This window comes from Salvelinus namaycush, chromosome 9 (genome assembly GCF_016432855.1).
Source record: "Salvelinus namaycush isolate Seneca chromosome 9, SaNama_1.0, whole genome shotgun sequence".
Classification (NCBI taxonomy): domain Eukaryota; kingdom Metazoa; phylum Chordata; class Actinopteri; order Salmoniformes; family Salmonidae; genus Salvelinus; species Salvelinus namaycush.
The window spans coordinates 7,073,883-7,097,709 of record NC_052315.1 but is presented as its reverse complement, the minus strand read 5'-3'; the positions used below and the strand labels follow the sequence as shown (position 1 = coordinate 7,097,709).

At 43.0% G+C, this 23,827-nt stretch overlaps 1 protein-coding gene across 1 annotated transcript in view; it reads left to right on the top strand.

Moving 5' to 3' along the window:
• Nucleotides 1-14,170, top strand: part of ptprsa (protein tyrosine phosphatase receptor type Sa) — a 341,321-nt gene extending 327,151 nt beyond the window's left edge. The window contains exons 35-36 of the mRNA XM_039000968.1: nt 7,502-7,916; nt 14,147-14,170. Of these exons, the coding sequence (XP_038856896.1) occupies nt 7,502-7,916; nt 14,147-14,170 (439 nt within the window). The remainder of the gene's footprint in view (nt 1-7,501; nt 7,917-14,146) is intronic.
• The last annotated feature ends 9,657 nt before the right edge of the window (nt 14,171-23,827 follow it).

Here is a 23,827-nt window from a genome sequence, read left to right as displayed (position 1 = left end):
ACTTTAGTGTTAGTTTCCTCACATTTATAACTGTCTCTTTAGTGTTAGTTTCCTCAACTTTATAACTGTCACTTTAGTGTTAGTTTCCTCAACTTTATAACTGTCACTTTAGTGTTAGTTTCCTCACATTTATAACTGTCTCTTTAGTGTTAGTTTCCTCAACTTTATAACGGTTACTTTAGTGTTAGTTTCCTCAACTTTATAACTGTCACTTTAGTGTTAGTTTCCTCAACTTTATAACGGTCACTTTAGTGTTAGTTTCCTCAACTTTATAACTGTCACTTTAGTGTTAGTTTCCTTACATTTATAACTGTCTCTTTAGTGTTAGTTTCCTCAACTTTATAACTGTCACTTTAGTGTTAGTTTCCTCACATTTATAACTGTCACTTTAGTGTTAGTTTCCTCAACTTTATAACTGTCACTTTAGTGTTAGTTTCCTCAACTTTATAACTGTCACTTTAGTGTTAGTTTCCTCAACTTTATAACTCTCTTTAGTGTTAGTTTCCTTACATTTATAACTGTCACTTTAGTGTTAGTTTCCTTACATTTATAACTGTCTCTTTAGTGTTAGTTTCCTCAACTTTATAACTGTCACTTTAGTGTTAGTTTCCTCAACTTTATAACGGTCACTTTAGTGTTAGTTTCCTCAACTTTATAACTGTCACTTTAGTGTTAGTTTCCTCAACTTTATAACTGTCACTTTAGTGTTAGTTTCCTCAACTTTATAACTGTCACTTTAGTTTTAGTTTCCCTACATTTATAACTGTCACTTTAGTGTTCGTTTCCTCAACTTTATAACTGTCACTTTAGTGTTAGTTTCCTCAACTTTATAACTGTCACTTTAGTGTTAGTTTCCTCAACTTTATAACTGTCACTTTAGTGTTAGTTTCCTTACATTTATAACTGTCACTTTAGTGTTAGTTTCCTCAACTTTATAACTGTCACTTTAGTGTTAGTTTCCTCAACTTTATAACTGTCACTTTAGTGTTAGTTTCCTCAACTTTATAACGGTCACTTTAGTGTTAGTTTCCTCAACTTTATAACTGTCACTTTAGTGTTAGTTTCCTCACATTTATAACTGTAACTTTAGTGTTAGTTTCCTCAACTTTATAACTGTCACTTTAGTGTTAGTTTCCTCAACTTTATAACGTTCACTTTAGTGTTAGTTTCCTCAACTTTATAACTGTCACTTTAGTGTTAGTTTCCTCAACTTTATAACTGTCACTTTAGTGTTAGTTTCCTCAACTTTATAACTGTCACTTTAGTGTTAGTTTCCTCAACTTTATAACTGTCACTTTAGTGTTAGTTTCCTCAACTATATAACGGTCACTTTAGTGTTAGTTTCCTTACATTTTGCATCATTCCATTCCATCTTTAGTTGACCTTTCTTTCCTCCGTCACGTTCCTGTGGTTGTTCCTGAGGATCGCTAGCAATAGTGGATCATATTAGGCTAATGTATTACAGCTATGCAATCATTTGTAGCCTATTTTAATCATTATGGAACGCAGACCTTAAGTAGTAGTTTAAACCTGGAGCCTGGCACAAGGTTCACGACCACTGGACCGTTGTCCTCACTGTTCCATGATTAGTGAGTATTATCAGGGTAGATTTATAGGACTACTGTTCAACCACTATTGTACACTTTTCTCACCATCCAATATTTAATGGATTGAACAATTGAACATGGCAACTTTCAGGATGAATCAAACAACTGTATTTTTGATTCACCAATATACATTTGTTCGTTAAGACTCTCCAAACTTGTTTATGTATTATTTATAACTACTATCCTAACCCTAATTAATATACAAGAGCAGAGTTTCTTTTAAATCTACCAATTGGTCTGAAAATGAGAGCTATATGCATGTATTTACATGGCTTTCTTTCATTGATCTCTAATATTGTGAATGTTCTATCAATATAGTTAAATAGTTAAATAAAGGTTAAATAAATACAAATAAAATAAATATTTTCTCATGAGTCTGTCCAGACATGTTTTATTAAAGGTACACCAAATTTAAAGGGATGGCTTTAGATATTTGCCTTATGTAGCCCTGCAATTGCATTTGTGTTTCTGTTTCACAACTTCCGTCAACGCTAGCGAATTACCTCAGTGTAAGGACCGACGCTGGAGTAGGGAAGCAGGTACGGAGGGGGTCAACATTTAATTGGAACAGACATGGAACAGGACAGGAATAGCGTCAGAACCGGGTAATACGCAGACGTAAGACAATTAATGCAGAAGCAGGAAACGGAGCTGGGGAATGGACAGATATAGGGGAGGTAATAAAACAGGTGATTGAGTCCAGGTGAGTCAAATTAATCACTGATGCGGGTGGCGAGGGAAGGCAGGTGTGCATAATGATGTTGCCAGGAGTGCGTAATGCAGGGCAGCCTGGCGCCCTCGAGCGCAGGGGGGAGAGCGGGAGCAGGCGTGACAATCAGAGCAGTGGCTAGCTAATAATTAAAAAACGTGCATCATTAACACATCTTAACAAATAAACAAAAATAAAACATGGCTCACATTTGGGAACACACACAAATGGCTCTTCGGAGGTCGGATGGTATCACCGTACCCCATCTGTCCATGATAAATAATTGGGTGGAAGACATGATAAAATAGCCTGAAATTACATATGGGGACATTTCTAATGACTTCGTGCTCTCCATGGGAGTGGATGGTTCCTCTATGAAAAATTACAAGAGTACAGAAGCCTATCAGTACCTCCACAGTGGTAAGGTGGGCCGAGTTCTTCTTCACCAGGAGGAGGGAAAAGGATTGGTATTTTTGAAAGTCAATGTTCATCCCAGCCAGTCAAGCAGCTCTTACCACTCTGCTTGGGTACTTGTAACCAACAACGTCAGAAGTATATTTCCAAAAATAGACATGATTAGAATATGGGCCAAAACGACAAATGCAAATAAAATGGTTTTATCAGAAACTTGGCTAAAGAAATCTGTGTCAAATAACTCGATTTCTGTTGATTGGTCCACGGTTTTTAGAAGGGATCGGATGAGTAAAGGAGGAGGGGTTACAATTTTTGTTAAATCCGAGTTTAACTCCTCTGAAATTCTCTCGATTACCAAAGCCAAACCTTTTGAATTGCTTGTGGTTAAAGTGAACATATGTAAGGACTCCCACATCACTGTAGTCAGCTGCTACAGACCCCTTCGGCTTCGGGAGACGCTCTTAACTCTCTTTCTGATGTCCTGCACAAGCTACATGACTCTGAATTCATTATTTTAGGAGATTTGAACTGGGACATGCTTACATCTGGATCAGACTCGTTTAAAGAACTGTGTGACTCTGAATCTCGCTCAATTAATTAATGCGCCTACAAGACCGAATCCCAGAGCACCTAACAAATCAACGCTATTGGACATTATTCTAACGAATACCCCTCACAAATACACATCGACTGGGATATTCTGTAATGATGTCAGTGATCACTGTGCTATTGCTTGTGTTAAAAATACAAACATGACCAAAGCCAAACCCCGTTATATTTTTAAAAGGCATTTTAGACAGTTTGATGAGCAAGCGTTCTTAAATGATCTGTACCATAATATTGACAGAGTAAGTCTGATTCCCGATGTTGACACTGCCTGGGACAATTTTTATATGAAGTTTGTGTTAATTAGGAAGAGAAATGTCTCTTGGGCTCAAGCTAGACATACAAATGCTCCTGTTGACTGGGCCTCCTTCAGAGCGCCAAGAATCAAATCAAACATTATTTGTCACATGCATATGCTTTTACACATCCTGGTAATCAGTCTGGCCCCGCGACTTTGTGAATGTTGACCTGTTTAAAGGTCTTACTCACATCGGCTACCAAGAACGTTATCACACAGTCATCCAGAACAGCTGTTGCTCTCGTGCATGCTTCAGTGTTGCTTGCCTCGAAGCGAGCATAAAAGGCATTTAGCTAGTCTGGTAGGCTCGCGTCACTGGCCAGCTCGCATCTGGGTTTCCCTTTGTAGTCCGTAATAGTTTTCAAGCCCTGCCACATCCGACGAGTGTCAGAACTGGTGTAGTAGGATTCAATCTTAATCCTGTATTGACGCATTGCTTGTTTGATGGTTCGTCTGAGGGCATAACGATATTTCTTATAAGTGTCCGGATTAGTGTCCCGCTCCTTGAAAGCGGCAGCTCTAGCCTTTAGCTCGATGCGGATGTTGCATGTAATCCATGGCTTCTGGTTGGCATATGTACATGCGGTCACTTATCGATGCACGTCATCAATGCATTTATAGTTGAAGCCGATGACTGAGGTGGTGTACTCCTCAATGTCATTGGATGAATCCCAGAACCTATTCCAGTCTGTGCTAGCAAAACAGTCCTGTAGCGTTGCATCCGTGTCAACTGACTACTTCCGTATTGAGCAAGTCACTGGTACTTCCTGCTTTAGTTTTTGCTTGTAAGCAGGAATCAGGAGGATAGAATTATGGTCAGATTTGCCAAATGGAGGGCAGGGAAGGGCTTTGTATACATCTCTGTGTGGAGTAAAGGTGGTCTAGAGTTTTATTCCCTCTGTTTGCACTAGGTATGCTGGTAAAAATTTGGCAAAACTGATTAAAGTTTGCTTGCAAGTCCCCGGCCACTAGGAGCGCCGCTTCTGGATGAGCATTTTCTTGTTTGCTTATGGCCTTATAGAGTTGGTTAAGTGCGTTCTTAGTGCCAGCATCGGTCTGTGGTGGTAAATAGACGGCTACGAATAAGTCTCTTCACCAATTCCATATGCAGCGTTTGGAAATCAGCTTATGTCCTCCCGCTGCTAAAGGGAGGAGATCCCTCAGATGCTAATAACTAGCGTCCAATCTCCAAACTCCCTATCCTGGCCAAATTCTATGAATCCCTAGTGAACTCACAGTTAAAAAAATCTCTTAATTGAAAAGAACATACTGAGCGGTGTTCAGTCTGGCTTTAGATCGGGGCACAGCACCACAACTGCAGCTATGGCAGTGGCAAACGACATCATTAACTCACTTGATAAAAAGCAACATTGTGATGCCCTGTTTTTGGATTTAACAAAGGCATTTGATTCAATTGACCATTAATTGTTGCTAGCTAGACTCAGTAACATTGTTCTCAGTGAAGGGGCAGTAAATTGGTTTAGGAACTATCTTTCTGACAGAACACAATATGTATATACTGACAATCACAAGTCTAGTTATCTTGATATTAATAGAGGTGTGCCCCAGGGTTCCATTTTAGCTTCTGTGTTGTTCTCAATTTGTATTAATGATTTGGGAAATGGGATGCAACCAGCAAAGTTACATCTATATACAGATGATACAGTCATATATGCATGTGCTCCTTCTCTGGTTCAAGCTGTTGAAGAGCTCCAGACTGTTTTCAGTCACTGCAGGCCTCCCTTTATGACCTCAAACTGGTCTTGAATGTAGAAAAAGCTACATTCATGACCTTTACCAGAGCTTGAACTCTGCCAGAGAAGGTTAGCATTGTCTCATCTGTTGGCTTATCCGTTGAAAAAGTGTCATCCTACAAATACCTAGGTATATGGTTGGATGACAAGTTGTCCTTTAAAGTTATGGATAATCTTGTGTAGAAGCTTAAATTGAAATATGGTTTTTATTTTTGTAATAAGGCTTGCTTCCCGCTTCTGGCTAGAAAGAAGCTTGTTCTGGCCACTTTTCTCTCTGTAATTGATTATGGTGTCTTACAGAGACTGGAATCTGTTTATCATGCATCCTTGCGCTTTATTACAAATGCCAAGTCACTCACCCACCATTGCACATTGTATCAACTGGTAGGTTGGACCTCACTTTATATCCGCAGAAAGATACATTTGTATGTGTTCATCTACAAAGCCCTTTTGGGTAAACTCCCTCTTTACCTCTGTAGTCTGGTCTCCTTCAGCACCAGCAGTTACCATACCCGGTCTGCTAGGTGGTTGCTAGTTAAAGTCCCCAGGACATTCACAGTATTAGGCAAGACTGCCTTTTCTTCTTGTGCACCAGAGACATGGAATAGTCTAAAATCCATGCTTTGTCTAGATATGTTAGTGCCACTTAATTCATTTAAAATATTGATGTGAGACTGTTGCAGAGAAGTGTAAATGTTTTTTTTAGGCTGGATCATGTTGTATGTTTTAATTCTGTAATGTATTGATTGTTGCTGCCTTCTTGGCTAGGTCCCATGTCATGGTTGTTAGGATAGACGGACCAATGCGCAGCGGGATTCGAGTTCCACATCTTTTAATAGTGAAACTTAAACAAAACAATAAACAAACAATGACCGTGAAGTAACAGTGCGCACATCAGCACTCAACAAAACAATATCCCACAAAGCAGGTGGGAGAAAGGGCTTCCTAAATATGAGCCCCAATTAGAGGCAAAGATTACCAGCTGCCTCTAATTGGGAACCATACTAATAAGGAAAGTCACTTGTATTTCTATGTCTAGCATGGCTTACCATAAGCCATGACAGCATACAAGCAGCCTACATGTGTTGTGGTGACAGTTACGATAATCCATAGGCTAACGTTATGATAGAGTTCTCAGATGATATCTATGATCAATCACTGCATTACTTGGTCTTGTAATTTATGTTTATAGCCTATTTTCTTTGTTCATTTTATAGATGTAAGTGTGCAATATTGCCTTATCTAGACACAGAATGATAAAATAGTCAGGCTTAACATAGCAGTTAAACCAAACGTTTTGTTGGATGGAAGCTGAATTGAGAATGTCATGATGTAACGATCGTCTGTGGTGGTAGAAGGATCGGACCAAAGCGCAGCGTGGTAAGTGTTCATGTCTTTAATATAAATCAAAAAACTGAACACAGGAACAAAACAATAAACGATGTGAACAAACGAAACAGTACCGTGTGGCGACAAACACTGTCACGGAAGACAAACACCCACAAACCAAAAGTGAAACCCAGGCTACCTAAGTATGATTCTCAATCAGGGACAACGATTGACAGCTGCCTCTGATTGAGAATCATACCAGGCTGAACACAAAACCCCAACATAGAAAAACACACATAGACTGCCCACCCCAACTCACGCTCTGACCATACTAAATAAAGACAAAACAAAGGAACTAAGGTCAGAACGTGACACATGATTTGTTCGTTATGTTAATAACATGTATTTGTGGATCAATAGAGCTGCTGTATTAATGTGGGGAATCTGTAAGTATCCTGTCAAATCTCACGATGGTGAAGCAAAATAGGTTTATGGAGTCCAGGTGAGTAGGGTATAAAATGTATTTAAACATGTCACCATCACATGTATTTCTTTAGTGTTATTATTTTCCGGGTGAATAAGGTTTGTAAAATATCCTTGTGGTTGGGGGTAATGCCTAAAGTATGGTAAGTATAAGTGGTCTCATCTCATTGGGAACAATAGCAAGGTATGTTTATGATGAAACTTGCATGTGTTTTGATTAAGTTGATCGCACAGTCACATAATTGTTAATAATGGGATTTTCTCAGAATGTGTTTTTTTTGTAACAATTATTCTATCACAGTTGTGGCATGACTCAAGGAAGCTTTGAGTTACTGCAAGCTCAGTCAAGAAGGTCCCTGTCATGGGAATCCACCAACCCTGGTAAGGTTCTCCAGGAGCATCTGTATCCCAGGTTCCAAGGGAATGCAGACTCACGCTACGGGAAAGATAATGAGCAGATGGCCTCCCAGTGGCTGGAAAACTGTGGATACTCTGTGGACCACAGAGGCAGTGTTGGCAGTGTTGAGGGGCCATGGCTATCAGCAAACCCTGACGGAGTGCTGAACTTCAAGGAGCTGTTGGAGATCAAGTGTCCTGTCATGGGGAAGGGCTGTGATTCTCTGGATGATGTCTTCAATGGGAAAGCCTGTGATGTGAAGGTGGTGGAAGGCAGAACCCAACTACAACCACATGGGCCACGTAGCAACTACATGCAGGTACAGATTGGTATGTTTTGCACAGGACTGAGAGAAAGTAAGGCGCTCATCTGGACTCCGTCCCAGCAAGTTGTCATCCCTGTTCCCTATGATGCACAGTTCTGTGCAGAGGCTGTCCTGAGGTTGAAAGCATTCTACTTTACACACATTTGTATTTGTATTTACTATGGATCCCCATTAGCTGCTGCCAAGGCAGAAGGAGTTCCCACACATGAAGGCCTGATTCACGCAGTCTCCTCTGAAAAATTGATGTTGAGATGTGTCTGTGAAGCTTTTATTTGGGCTGTAATTTCTGAGGCTGGTAACTCTAATGAACTTATCCTCTGCAGCAGAGGTAACTCTGGGTCTTCCTTTCCTGTGGTGGTCCTCATGAGAGATAGTTTCATCATTGCTCTTGATGGTTTTTGCGACTGCACTTGAAGAAACTTTCAAAGTTCAAAATGTTCCGTATTGACTGACCTTCATGTCTTGAAGTAATGCTTTATTTGAGCTGTTCTTGCCATAATATGGACTTGTTCTTTTACCCCAAAAATGTTTACATTTAAATTGAACTAGGCAAGTCAGTTGAGAACAAATTCTTATTTACAATGAAGGCCTGCCGGGGAACACTGCCTTGTTCAGGGGCAGAACGACAGATTTTTACCTTGTCAGCTCGGGGATTCAATCCAGCATCCTTTCGGTTACTGGCCCAACGCTCTAACCACTAGGCTACCTGTCACCCCAAATAGGGCTATCTTCTGTATACTACCCCTACCTTGTCACAACACAACTGATTGGCTGAAACGCGTTAAGAAGGAAATAAATTCCTCAAATTAACAAGGCACACCTGTTAATTTAATTGAATTCCATGTGACTACCTCATGAAGCTGGTTGAGAGAATGCCAAGAGTGTGCAAAGCTGTCATCAAGGCAAAGGGTGGTTACTTTGAAAAATCTCAAGTGATTTATTTAACACTGTTTTGGTTACTACATGATTCCAAATGTGTTATTTCATCGTTTTGATGTCTTCACTATTACTCATGTCACGCCCTGATCTGTTTCACCTGTCCTTGTGCTTGTCTCCACCCCTTCCAGGTGTTGCCCATCTTCCCCACTTATACCCTGGGTATTTATACCTGTGTTTTATATCTGTCTGTGCCAGTTCGTCTTGTTTGTTCAAGTCAACCAGCGTTTTTTGTCTCTGCTCCTGTTTTTCTCCAGTCTCTCTTTTTCTCGTCCTCCTGGTCCTTGTACCCGCCCACCTGACCACTCTGCCTGTCCCTGACCCTGAGCCTCCCTGCAGTCATGTACCTTGGCCTCTACTCTGGATTATCGACCCCTGCCTGACCTGACTCTGAGCCTGCCTGCCGTCTTGTACCTTGGCCTCTACTCTGGATTATCGACCCCTGCCTGCCTTGACCTGTCGTTTGCCTGCACCTGTTGTTACAATAATCATTGTTACTTCAAAAAGTCTGCACTTGGGTCTTACCTTGATTCCTGATAACTCTACAATGTAGAAAACAGTAAACATAAAGAAAAACCCTGGAATGAGTAGGTGTGTCCTAACTTTTGACTGGTTCTGTATGTACTGAAAACTCTATCGAATGAAAATTCTCCGAAAAAATGTGTTGGTCAGCAGGTGGGAGCGTTTCCAGCGGTTTAATTAAATGTATTCAGCATGAGCAAGGGAACCACGTGAGCAAGGGAACCACGCATGCAAACCCTTTACGCACCTGCATAAGGGAAGTCTGAATACCAACTACTGAGAAGTGCGTTGGGAAAGACATGCGTAGGGAAAGGCGTACATTTCATAAGTCTAAATCGGGCACTTGCGAATAAAGTGATTCTGACTTCTGATGATGCCTCTTAATTAGCTATTTCAGTTCTGTTTGAACATGCCTCCTGTATGTGGTTGAAATTAAATCAGCCTGCAGACGTTTCTGTATCTCCTCTTTCATGCGTTTTTTTCAAGAGAGGAATATTGCACATTCCTGCCTCAAGAAGTCAAAGAGTAATTAGTCTCTTCTTTTCAATTGTGTCCTGGCTGTTTACGTGCATATTGAGACGAGGAATGTATGTCCGCCCAACCTTGAAGGGGCTCGGTCTTATAACATCAACAAGTTTGTTTTGTCTGTAATGATGAGAGACTTGCCGCTGGTATGATCTTAATGTGTAGGGTTCAAGGGGAGTTTGTTTCTGCTCTGCAATTCTACAGCTCCTCATGGACAACTACAACAACATGCTGCTGGGGTGGTTTCAGCTGAATGCTTCCACCAGTATGATAAGGTATTTAAGTTTGGTCGCTCTTCCTCTGTGTGTGTGTGTGTGTGTGTGTGTGTGTGTGTGTGTGTGTGTGTGTGTGTGTGTGTGTGTGTGTGTGTGTGTGTGTGTGTGCGCCCATGTGTATAACTATGGTATACATACTCTAACAAAGCCCTCTACTCATGTCTGGGCATATCTCACTTGAACTTTGACCCCTCACCTCTAACCTCTGCCTCCTACCATCAGGTATTGTTTTCCATGCCCCGGGCAACTTCATTACTAACCTTTAGACATACGAGTTACCATACCAGGTCTCAGGGATGGCCAACTCTGAAAATCTCTTCAGTCCTCTCAGAGTTAGGTAAAATCTGCTTTTAGTTTCTTTGCACCCCATGTATGGAACAATCTAGAGAGTTCCCTACAACAGGATATCCATGTATGGAACAATCTAGAGTTCCCTACAACAGGATATCCATGTATGGAACAATCTAGAGAGTTCCCTACAACAGGATGTCCATGTATGGAACAATCTACAGAGTTCCCTACAACAGGATATCCATGTATGGAACAATCTAGAGTTCCCTACAACAGGATATCCATGTATGGAACAATCTACAGAGTTCCCTACAACAGGATATCCATGTATGGAACAATCTACAGTTCCCCACAACAGGATGTCCATGTATGGAACAATCTACAGAGTTCCCTACAACAGGATGTCCATGTATGGAACAATCTACAGAGTTCCCTACAACAGGATGTCCATGTATGGAACAATCTACAGAGTTCCCTACAACAGGATATCCATGTATGGAACAATCTAGAGTTCCCTACAACAGGATATCCATGTATGGAACAATCTACAGAGTTCCCTACAACAGGATATCCATGTATGGAACAATCTACAGTTCCCCACAACAGGATGTCCATGTATGGAACAATCTACAGAGTTCCCTACAACAGGATATCCATTTATGGAACAATCTACAGAGTTCCCTACAACAGGATGTCCATGTATGGAACAATCTACAGAGTTTCCTACAACAGGACATCCAATTATGGAACAATCTAGAGTTCCCTACAACAGGACGCCCATGTATGGAACAATCTAGAGTTTCCTACAACAGGATGTCCATGTATGGAACAATCTAGAGTTCCCTACAACAGGATGTCCATTTATGGAACAATCTAGAGTTTCCTACAACAGGATGTCCATTTATGGAACAATCTAGAGTTCCCTACAACAGGATGTCCATTTATGGAACAATCTAGAGTTCCCTACAACAGGACGCCCATGTATGGAACAATCTAGAGTTTCCTACAACAGGACGTCCATGTATGGAACAATCTAGAGTTTCCTACAACAGGATGTCCATTTATGGAACAATCTAGAGTTCCCTACAACAGGACGTTGTGGAACCTCTCGGGCAGTTCAACATGTTGATTCGGGACCTCTTTGCTGATGAATGTGATTATTTTTCTTCAATGTATTTGTATTTTTTTATGTAGAGGATGTGCAGGGCTGCCTTGTGAAAGAGACATTTGGACTCAATGGGAAAATATAAATAAGGAATCCAGCCGGCACCCAGTGAAAGGGGTGAAAGAGTTAGCATATCAGCTTGTGTGCTTTGGCACCAGGCCCTTAATGTAATTAACTGGCAAATTGGCAGATTAGTAGGGAAATCAAGCAGAACCTGTCTGTTTGTTCGTACTGGCCGCCAGCACTGCTTGAGTGACAGACGGGCTGAAGTTCCTGGTGCCACTCAATAGTGTAACTGTCATGTCCATGCTGGAGAGTATTTGTATTCATTATGGATTCCCATTACTTCCATGCCAAGACAGCAGCTACTCTTCCTGGGGTCCGGCTAAATTAAGGCAGTTTATTCAATTTAAAAACAATTACAATACATTCACAGATTTCACAACACACTGTGTGCCCACTGTGTGCCTAATCCACCACTACCATATATCTACAGTACAAAATCCATGTGTACGTGTGTGAAAAGTGTGAGTGTACAGATGTGAAAGGCAGTGTGTGATTAGGAAATGCTACAGGGAGATTTTGACGTCTTTAGTACATTGTAAATAGCAGTGTCTATGGAGCTGGTTAGAGAGATATCGCCCTGTGTTTGTTTTCCCTTCAAACATGCCATCATTTCATGTGGGTCGGGGGGAGTCCCACAGGATGGTATGGCCACAAGGGTATTTCTTTAACAAATTAGGTCCCTTGGCTCATCTCTGTAACTCCTCAATGGGCTCGGGAGAGGCAAAGGTGGAGTCATGCGTTCTGAGAAAAGTGACTTGCCTGGCTGCCTACTTCTTATCACGCTGCTCTCTTAACCCAGATGTCAGCCGCACCAATGTATCATAGGAAACACTGTTCGACTGACAACCGGAGTCAGCTTGCAGGCTCCCAGCCTTGTCACAAGGAGTCATTAGGAGAGCTTCTAAGAACTTTGCACACCTGGATTGTAAAATTTTGCACATTATTATTTTTTAAATTCTTCAAGCTCTGTCAAGTTGGTTGTTGATCATTGCTAGACAGCCATTTTCAGGTCTTGCCATAGATTTTCAAAGCAACTAAGAGGACAAATCCTCTAATCATCATATACAGTGACTTCAGAAAAAAAATGTTTACACAAGTATTCACACCCCTGACTCACAGCTGTAATTGCTGCCAAAGGTGATTCTAACATGTATTGACTCCGGAGGGAAAATACTTGTGTAAATTTGATATTTCTGTATTTAATTTAATACATTTACAGAAATGTCAAAAAATATGTTTTTGCTTTGTCATTATGGGTCATTATGCTTTGTCACATTATTATTGTGTGTAGATGGGTGAGAGGAAAAAGTTTATTTAATCAATGTTGAACTCAGGCTGTAATACAACCAGATGTGGAATAAGTCAGGGGTATGAACACTTTCTGAAGGAACTTTATATGATGAGTAAGAGGAGAGATTTGTCCTCTTAGTTGTGTGAACTCCTTGCTTTTCATCATGGTTTTGCTGCTGTAGCCAGGGACGGACTGGGACTAGAAATCGTCCCGGTTATTTATTTAAAAAATTTGATCATATTACTCCAGTGCTAGCCTCTCTACACTGGCTTCCTGTTAAGGCTAGGGCTGATTTCAAGGTTTTACTGCTAACCTACAAAGCATTACATGGCTTGCTCCTATCTATCTTTCCGATTTGGTCCTGCAGTACATACCTACACGTACGCTACTGTCACAAGATGCAGGCCTCCTTATTGTCCCTAGAATTTCTCAGCAAACAGCTGGAGGCAGGGCTTTCTCCTATAGAGCTCCATTTTTAAGGAATGGTCTGCCTATCCATGTGAGAGACGCAGACTTGGTCTCAATCTTTAAGTCTTTATTGAAGACTCATCTCTTCAGTAGGTCCTATGATTGAGTATAGTCTGGCCCAGGAGTGTGAAGGTGAACGGAAAGGCACTGGAGCAACGAACCGCCCTTGCTGTCTCTGCCTGGCCGGTTCCCCTCTCCACTGGGATTCTCTGCCTCAAACCCTATTATAGGGGCTGAGTCACTGGCTTAGTCACTGGCTTACTGGTGCTCTTCCATGCCATCCCTAGGAGGGATGTGTCACTTGAGTGGGTTGAGTCACTGACGGGATCTTCTTGTCCGGGTTGGCGCCCCCCCTTGGGTTGTGCCATTGGAGAGATCTTCGTGGGCTATACTCGGCCTTGTCTCAGGATGGTAAGTTGGTGGTTGGAGATATCCCTCTAGTGGTGTGGGGGCTGTGCTTTGGCAAAGTGGGGTTATGTTCTGCCTTTTTGTCCCTGTCCGGGCGTATCGTCGGATGGGACCACAGTGTCTCCCGACCCCTCCTGTCTCAGCCTCCAGTATTTACTCTGCAATAGTTTGTGTCTGGGGCTAGGGTCAGTCTGTTATATCTGGTGTCCTGTGTGAATATAAGTATGCTCTCTCTAATTCTCTCTCTCTTTTTCTCTATTTTCTCTCTTTTTTTCAGTCTTTCTTTCTCTACCTGGCCTGAGGACTCCTTGCTGTCCCCAGTCCACCTGGTCGTGTTGCTGCTCCAGTTTCAGCTGTTCTGCCTGCAGCTATGGAACCCTGACCTGTTCACCGGACGTGCTACCTGTCCCGGACCTGCTGTTTTCAACTCTCTCAAGACAGCAGGTGCGGTAAAGATACTCTGAATGATCGGCTATGAAAAGCCAACTGACATTTACTCCTGAGGTGCTGACCTGCTGTACCCTCGACAACTACTGTGATTATTATTATTTGAAACTCCTGTTCATCTATGAACATTTGAACATCTTGGCCATGTTCTGTTATAATCTCCACCCGGCACAGCCAGAAGAGTACTGGCCACGCCCCATAGCCTTGTTTCTCTCTAGGTTTCTTCCTAGGTTCCTGCCTTTCTAGGGAGTTTTTCCTAGCCACTGTGCTTCTACACCTGCATTGTTTGGGGTTTTAGGCTGGGTTTCTGTACAGCACTTTGTGACATCAGCTGATGTAAGAAGGGCTTTATAAATACATTTGATTTGATTTGATAACACCGTCCAATTTTTCTACTCAAGGCCCCGATTATCAGCCAAATAATGGTCATTTTGACAGGTCCACTGGGCTATAAAGGGACCCGCCCACCTGGCATTGTGTCACGTTCCTGACCTTGTTTTCCTTTTGTATAGTTGTGTTTAGTGGGTCAGGACGTGAGCTGGGTGGGCAGTCTGTGTTGTTTGTTCTATGTTAAGTGTTAGTGTTAATTGACCTTGTATGGCTCTCAATCAGAGGCAGGTGGTTGACGTTTTCCTCTGATTGAGAACCATATATAGGTAGGTTGTTTCACATTGTTTGTTGTGGGTGGTTGTCTTCCGTGTTTGTGTCTGTGCACCACACGGGACTGTTTCGTTTGTTCGTTCGTTTGTGTAGTCTGTACCTGTTCATGCGTTCTTCGTGTATATGTAAGTTCTCTAGTTCAGGTCTGTCTACGTTCGTTTTGTTGTTTTGTATTTTCCGAGTGTTTTCCGTATTCAATTTTTCCTTAATAAATATTCATCATGTCATATAACAACGCTGCGCTTTGGTCCAATCCCTACTCCTCCTCTTCGGACGAAGAGGAGGAGAACGACCGTTACAGAACCACCCACCTAACAAGGATCAAGCAGCGTGAGAGGAACCAGCAGCAGCGGCCAAAAAACCAGGACTCGTGGACTTGGGAGGAAATATTGGCTGGAAAAGGACCCTGGGCTCAGACAGGGGAATATCGCCGCTCTTTTGAAGAGAGGGAGGCAGCTAAAGCCCAGGAGCGGTGGTATGAGGAGGCAGCAAGGAGACGTGGCTGGAAACCCGAAAAGAAACCCCAAAAATTTATTGGGGGAGGGGCTAAAAGGGAGTGTGGCGAAGTCAGGTAGGAGACCTGCGCCTACTCCCTGTACTTACCGTGGAGAGCGAAAGTACGGGCAGACACCGTGTTACGCAATAGAGCGCATGGTGTCTCCTGTACGTGTGCATAGCCCTGTGCGGTACATACCAGCTCCTCCTATCGGCCGGGCTAGATTGAGTATTGAGCCAGGTGCCATGAAGCCGGCTCAACGCGTCTGATCTCCAGTGCGTCTCCTCGGGCCGGCTTACATGGCACCAGCCTTATGCATGGTGTCCCCGGTTCGCCTACATAGCCCGGTGCGGGTTATTCCACCTCCCCGCAGTGGTCGGGCGACGGGGAGCATACAACCAGGTAAGGTTGGGCAGGCTCAGTGCTCAAGGGAGCCAGTACGCCTGCACGGCCTGGTATTTCCGGCGCCACCTCCCCGCTCCAGCTCAGTACAACCAGTGCCTACACCACGCACCAGGCTTCCAGTGCGTCTCCAGAGCCCTGTTCCTCCTCCACGCACTCTCCCTGTGGTGCGTGTCTCCAGCCCAGTGCCTCCAGTTCCGGCACCACGCATCAAGCCTCCTGTGCGTCTCCAGAGCCCTGTACGCACTGTTCCTTCTCCCCGTACTCGCCCTGATGTGCGTGCCCTCAGCCCGGTACCACCAGTGCCGGTACCACGCACCAGGCCTATAGTACGCCTTGAGAGTCCAGTGTGCCCTGTTGTTGTTCCCCGCACTAGCCTGAAGGTGCGTGTCCTTAGCCCGGTACCTCCAGTTCCGGCACCACGCACCAGGCCTACAGTGCGTCTCAGCCGGCCAGAGTCTGCCGTCTGCCCAGCGGCGCCTGAACTGCCCGTCTGCCCAGCGGCGCCTGAACTGCCCGTCTGCCCAACGCCGTCTGAACTGCCCGTCTGCCCAACGGCACCTGAACTGCCCGTCTGCCCAACGCCGTCTGAACTGTCCATCTGCCAAGCGCCGCATGAACTGCCCGTCTGTACTGAGCCTTCAAAGCCGCCCGTCTGTACTGAGCCTGCAAAGCCGCCCGTCTGCCATGAGCCTTCAGAGCCGTCCGCCAGACAGGAGCCGCTAGAGCCTTCCGCCAGACAGGAGCCGCTAGAGCCTTCCGCCAGACAGGAGCAGCCAAAGCCTTCCGCCAGACAGGATCAGCCAGAGCCTTCCGCCAGACAGGATCAGCCAGAGCCTTCCGCCAGACAGGATCAGCCAGAGCCTTCCGCCAGACAGGATCAGCCAGAGCCTTCCGCCAGACAGGACCAGCCAGAGCCGTCAGCGAGCCATGACCAGCCAGAGCCGTCAGCCAGCCATGACCAGCCAGAGCCGTCAGCCAGCCATGACCAGCCAGAGCCGTCAGCCAGCCATGACCAGCCAGAGCCGTCAGCCAGCCATGACCAGCCAGAGCCGTCAGCCAGCAATGACCAGCCAGAGCCGTCAGCCAGCCATGACCAGCCAGAGCCGTCAGCCAGCCCTGACCAGCCAGAGCCGTCAGCCAGCCATGACCAGCCAGAGCTGTCAGTCAGTCCGGAGCTGCCGTCCCTCAGTCCGGAGCTGCCGTCCCTCAGTCCGGAGCTGCCGTCCCTCAGTCCGGTGATGCCGTCCCTCAGTCCGGTGATGCCCCTTATCCCGGTGATGCCCCTTATCCCGGTGATGCCCCTTAATTTAGGTGGGTTTATTTGGAGGGTGGTCATTGAGAGGGGGATACGGAAGCAGGGAGTGACTATGGTGGTGTGGGGACAGCGTCCGGAGCCGGAGCCGCCACCGTGGACAGATGCCCACCCAAACCCTCCCCTTGAGGTTGAGTTTTGCGGCCGGAGTCCGCATCTTGGGGGGGGGGGGTAATGTCACGTTCCTGACCTTGTTTTCCTTTTGTATAGTTGTGTTTAGTGGGTCAGGACGTGAGCTGGGTGGGCAGTCTGTGTTGTTTGTTCTATGTTAAGTGTCAGTGTTAATTGACCTTGTATGGCTCTCAATCAGATGCAGGTGGTTGACGTTTTCCTCTGATTGAGAACCATATATAGGTAGGTTGTTTCACATTGTTTGTTGTGGGTGGTTGTCTTCCGTGTTTGTGTCTGTGCACCACACGGGACTGTTTCGTTTGTTCGTTCGTTTGTGTAGTCTGTACCTGTTCATGCGTTCTTCGTGTATATGTAAGTTCTCTAGTTCAGGTCTGTCTACGTTCGTTTTGTTGTTTTGTATTTTCCGAGTGTTTTCCGTATTCAATTTTTCCTTAATAAATATTCATCATGTCATATAACAACGCTGCGCTTTGGTCCAATCCCTACTCCTCCTCTTCGGACGAAGAGGAGGAGAACGACCGTTACACATTGCTTGAACTGCAGTATGGCCAGTCCGACCCTGGCTGAAGCTGTTTCTGTCCCATTGGGACGTGACTTTGGCATGAGTTTGATGTAACTAAGCCAATATCCCACTGTGTTATGTGAGTCTAAGGGATCATTAGGAAGTTCTATCAGTTCGTCATGTATCATAATCCACATGCCTTCGTCTTTTCCAGATAGTTTCTCGAGAACTGTATGGTCAGTACCAGGAAACCTAATAAGGGCATCTATCCAGAATCCAAACCATTAGGCACACAACAACATTTCAACATGGAAATTACATTGTAGAATAATAGTGAAGACATCAAAACTATTAAATAACACATATGGAATCATGTTGTAACCAAAAAAAGAGTTAAACAAATCAAAAAATATTTTAGATTTTAGATTCTTCATAGTAGCCACCCTTTGTCTTGATGACAGCTTTGCTCACTCTTGGAAATCTCTCAACCAGCTTCACCTGGAATGATTTTCGAACAGTCTTGAAGGAGTTCCCACATATGCTGAGCACTTGTTGGCTGCTTTTCCTTCACTCCTATTCATCCCAAACCATCTCAATTCGGTTGAGGTCAGTGATTGTGGAAGCCAGGTCATCTGATGCAGCACCTTATTGGCCAAGTAGCCCTTACACATCATGGAGGTGTGTTGGAACATTGTCCTTTTGAAAAATGAAAAATGATAGTCCCACTAAGCACAAACCAGATGGCATGGGGTATAGCTGCAGAATGCTGTGGTAGCCATGCTGGTTAAGTGTGCCTTGAATTCTAAATAAATCACAGACAGTGTCACCTGTGGTCAGCACAGGGAGAAGCTGTCAGAGGCAGAGGTGTTTTGGCAGATCTGAAAGAGAGTGTACAATGTTTTTTTAATGAGAGTTTAGCCCACTTGACAATTCAACAGAATTCAATCTTCTTCCTGCTGATGATCTGTACAACATGAGACAGAAAGCAATACAGTGCAACATACAAATAGATTAAAACATAATGTGGAATATAATAGAGACACAGATTTATCCGCATGTTTCAAATAATAATGTTACAACTACTACTAGCTTGCTCTATCCCTGCTTTTCCCGAAAATATCTATCTGATATAACTAACTAGTTGTTCTTGTTCTATAGGCTGTCTTCCTCCTCGCTGGTCTGCAGATGCATGACTATTTGATCATGATCTTGTGGCTGTAACAATTGATGGAAATTGAAATCGAACTAATCAAGATATAATCTGAGAGATCTTACCTTTTTATATCTCTGACTATAACTAGCAGTTTTTAACTAGCAGTTTGGAACTAGCAGTTTGGAACTAGCAGTTTTTAACTAGCAGTTTGGAACTAGCAGTTTGGAACTAGCAGTTTTTAACTAGCAGTTTGGAACTAGCAGTTTGGAACTAGCAGTTTGGAACTAGCAGTTTGGAACTAGCAGTTTGGAACTAGCAGTTTTTAACTAGCAGTTTGGAACTAGCAGTTTGGAACTAGCAGTTTGGAACTAGCAGTTTGGAACTAGCAGTTTGCTCTCACCTCATCTGGGCACTGCAACAGCCAGATAGAAGCAGCTGCACATCTGATCTTCTTCCCCATCCTATTCTGTCTAATTCTACAGAGAGCTAGCCTGTTCTCCTCAAAACATATACTAGCAAGCTAGCTATAGCCAACTTGAGCAAAGAGTTCTCAGCTTTCTACCTAGCAAAGCCAACCAACTACACAACAAATATACACAAAGCAAACAATCAGCCATGTTATTTCAATTTTTTAAAAGCTAGCTAGCTATGTGGAAACACTATCATTTATTTTCTTCATTTTTCTCACCAATGCTTTGCTGTAGAATTCAAATTCTGTAAATGTAATTTAGTAATTTTAACAAATTTGATCCATATTTAGTAACGGGCCAGAAGTCAAACTGAAGTCAAACAGAAATGAAACCCGATAGGAAGTGAGATGGAATATGGGAGGTGCTAGAATGCATTGATCCTATTTGCAAACCGATTCTACATGTGCATCTCCAAATATGTTGGCAGTCAGACGCCCACTGGCGGGGTGGTCCAAAATACACACCGCACCAAACGAACTGCGAACTGCGAATGAATGGCAGATTAATATTCTGTGTGTGCGTTCCCTTAGGCCATGGTTTATTTGTCTATCTCTCCCTCTCTGATCATGCCTAGATTATTCATGCCTTGTAATGCCTTGTATTTGCCTTGTTTAATGGAATCATTCATTTTCCACTGCTATAAATTACTGCAGTCATGAAGGTTTTAAATGATATCACTGAAGCCCTTGACAAAAAACAGCACTGTGTCTCACTTTTTATTGATCTCTCTAAGGCTTTTGATACAGTTGATCATGCTATACTAAGGCAGAGATTGTCGAGTGTAGGTCTTTCAGAGCATGCAGTTGCATGCTTTGCTAACTATCTGTCTGATAGAACTCAGTGCACTCAATTTGATGGGCTTATGTCTGTTAAATTGTCTGTCTTTAATGGTGTGCCTCAAGGCTCTGTACTTGGTCCTCTCTTATTCACTATTTATATAAATGATTTAGACAAAAATGTCCAAAATGCGCAACTTCATTTTTATGCTGATGATACTGTTATTTACTGTTGTGCCTCGTCTCTTACAAAAGCTTTCCAGAACTTGCAAACTGCTTTTTATACTGTTCAACATACCTTGTGTTAATTGAAGCTTATCCTCAATACTGACAAAACTAAACTAATGGTGTTTTCTAAAGCAAGAAATAGACCTCTGAACCTTTCACCTATTACTACCTGTCAGGGCAAGGAGATTGAGGTTGTAACCTGTCAAGGGTCGATGTGCAGCAGGTGGGACGGAGTCAGGCGCAGGACACAGAGGATGAGTAATAACGGACTTTACTCAATACAACAACAAAATAATTTCCACGCAGGGAAAACAATCCAGCTCACAAAAATGTAGCGACAGCTTAACACAGAACGAACACGCACAAAACCATGGGGGGAACCAGAGGGTTAAATAAGGAACATAATTATGGGAATGGAAACCAGGTGTGTACAATGAAGACAAAACAAATGGAAAATGAAAAGTGGATCGGTGGCGGCTAGAAAACCGGTGACGTCGACCGCCGAACGCCGCCCGAACAAGGAGAGGGACCAACTTCGGCGGAAGTCGTGACATAACCTCATATAAATATCTTGGAATTTTAATTGATGACGGCCTCTCTTTTAAATTGCATATTCAACAACTTACAAAAAAATTGAAGCTGAAATTGGGATTTTATTTTAGGAATAAGGCCTGTTTTTCTTTTGAAGCCAGAAGGAGGCTAGTATCAGCTACATTTATGCCTTTACTAGACTATGGGGATATTTTATATATGAATGCTTCCGCTCAGTGTTTGAGATCAATTGACACCCTTTACCATGGCACTTTGAGATTTATTATAAACGGCAAAACCCTTACGCACCACTGCACTTTGTATACAAGGGTTGGCTGGCCTTCTCTAGTCACTCGTAGGCTCAGTCACTGGAATACTTTTATTTACAAAGCCATTTTGGGTTTACTACCTTTTTATTTGGGCATTTTTATTGTTCAGAAATGTGGTGGGTACTCTCTTCGTTCGCTGGACATTATCCTGCTAACTGTTCCAAATGTCCGGACTGAATTTGGTAAAAGGGCTTTTATGTACTCTGCGCCATTGTCTTGGAACGCCTTACAAAATATTTTTAGACTGGAAGAACTTGTCCCGATTGGTATTTTTAAATCACTGATGAATGATCTTGAGACTGATTCCCTGACCTGTCAATGTTTTTAATTTGCTGTTTTTGATTTTGTTATACTCTTGTGAATTCTATGGTTTTTACTAGATTACTTGTCGTTTTTCGTGTTGTTTGGTTAAATAAAGGTTAAATAAAATAAATAAAACATTTAAAAATAGTTGCCTTTGATAGACAATTCTCAGATCTTTCTTGATAGTCTATTCCTGTAATTCAACAATAGTCCTCTTGCACACTGCTTAGTCATCTTTATGGAGTCAGATAATATAAATGTTGCTATGCTTCATTAATATTCATAAACTACATTACATAGTCATATTACGGGTTGCAGGTATAAAGGGATAATTAACGAGGGGCTTTGTGTTCTATGGAAAATAATGCACTACGTGGAGTTGCATTATTTCCCAGAGAACGCATTTAGTCCTGAGTTGATTATCCCACTTATACCACGGCTATAATTTAATACATTTGTCTCTAGAAATTTGCTAATTTGCTGGTAAATGTGTTTAACATCCACTGAAGTAGCTAGAATGTTAACTAGATAGCTACCGTAGTTCCCTTGGTAACCAAACTAACAGATTTACTAGTTTAGCTAAACCAAGAGAGACCACAGCCTGTCGTTTCCAATGGGAACAAATTAGTCATAGTGGGCAGAGCCAAGCACGAGCTAGCGAGATCCTATTAGCGCGTTCTAGCATGCATCTGCATATTTCCGTTAGGGAACGCCTACTGTGTGAAGTGCGCATGTGCAATAACTTCTAAACAACGTGATTTTAAAAAACTTTTGCAAAGAGTAGAGTCTACAAAACATAGTCCACCCTGTTCATAACTGAGTTTAGTTTTGGGAATTTGCAAAATGTCGGCCAAAATCCATCTCATTCCATCTTCTCCCACTACCGGCCAGTGGGCTTCCTCTTACTACCATATTTGGTAGTGAGTAGAAACACCAACTGGATGCTTCACATCTATACATCCGGTGAAATATCTGTCTCATTGTTCTATCTGTGTCTTAACAAAGCATCTTGTCCTCCTACAGTAGCTTGCTATTATAACAATCTAATTCAACTATACCAATATATATATAGTATATCAGACATTATAAACTGGGTTGTTTGAGCCCTGAATGCGGATTGGCTGACAGCCGTGGTATATCACGTATATGACAAAACATTTATTTTACTGCTCTAATTACGTTGGTAACCAGCTTATAATAGCAATAAGGAACCTCGGGGGTTGGTGGTATATAGCCAATATACCACGGCTAAGGTCTGTATCCAGGCACTCCGCGCACTCCCCTAAAACCAGCCCTTAGCCGTGGTATATTTTGCTTAATTATAAACCAGTTAGCTTGTGTCCTGGATGCTGATTAGCTGAAACCTATGGTATATCAGACAATATACCATGGGTATAATGCAAAAATACTTGTTTACTGTTGTTACGTTCCCCAGTTTCTGTATTGTGGTTTTGTTTGTATGTGTGTGTTTCAGGATGGCTTCCTGAAATTCCCCCAAGCAGCTGATTGGTCGGTCCCATTGCTAATTGGAGCTGACCCCGCCATCTCCTCAGAGGATACAGCTGTATCTCACTACAGACTCCTTCTACCAAGCTGATTGGTATGTCCTATGTTGAGAGAGAGTAAAATCTGCTTTTAGTTTCTTTGCACCCCATGTATGGAACAATCTAGAGAGTTCCCTACAACAGGATATCCATGTATGGAACAATCTAGAGTTCCCTACAACAGGATATCCATGTATGGAACAATCTAGAGAGTTCCCTACAACAGGATGTCCATGTATGGAACAATCTACAGAGTTCCCTACAACAGGATATCCATGTATGGAACAATCTAGAGTTCCCTACAACAGGATATCCATGTATGGAACAATCTACAGAGTTCCCTACAACAGGATATCCATGTATGGAACAATCTACAGTTCCCCACAACAGGATGTCCATGTATGGAACAATCTACAGAGTTCCCTACAACAGGATATCCATTTATGGAACAATCTACAGAGTTCCCTACAACAGGATGTCCATGTATGGAACAATCTACAGAGTTTCCTACAACAGGACATCCAATTATGGAACAATCTAGAGTTCCCTACAACAGGACGCCCATGTATGGAACAATCTAGAGTTTCCTACAACAGGATGTCCATGTATGGAACAATCTAGAGTTCCCTACAACAGGATGTCCATTTATGGAACAATCTAGAGTTTCCTA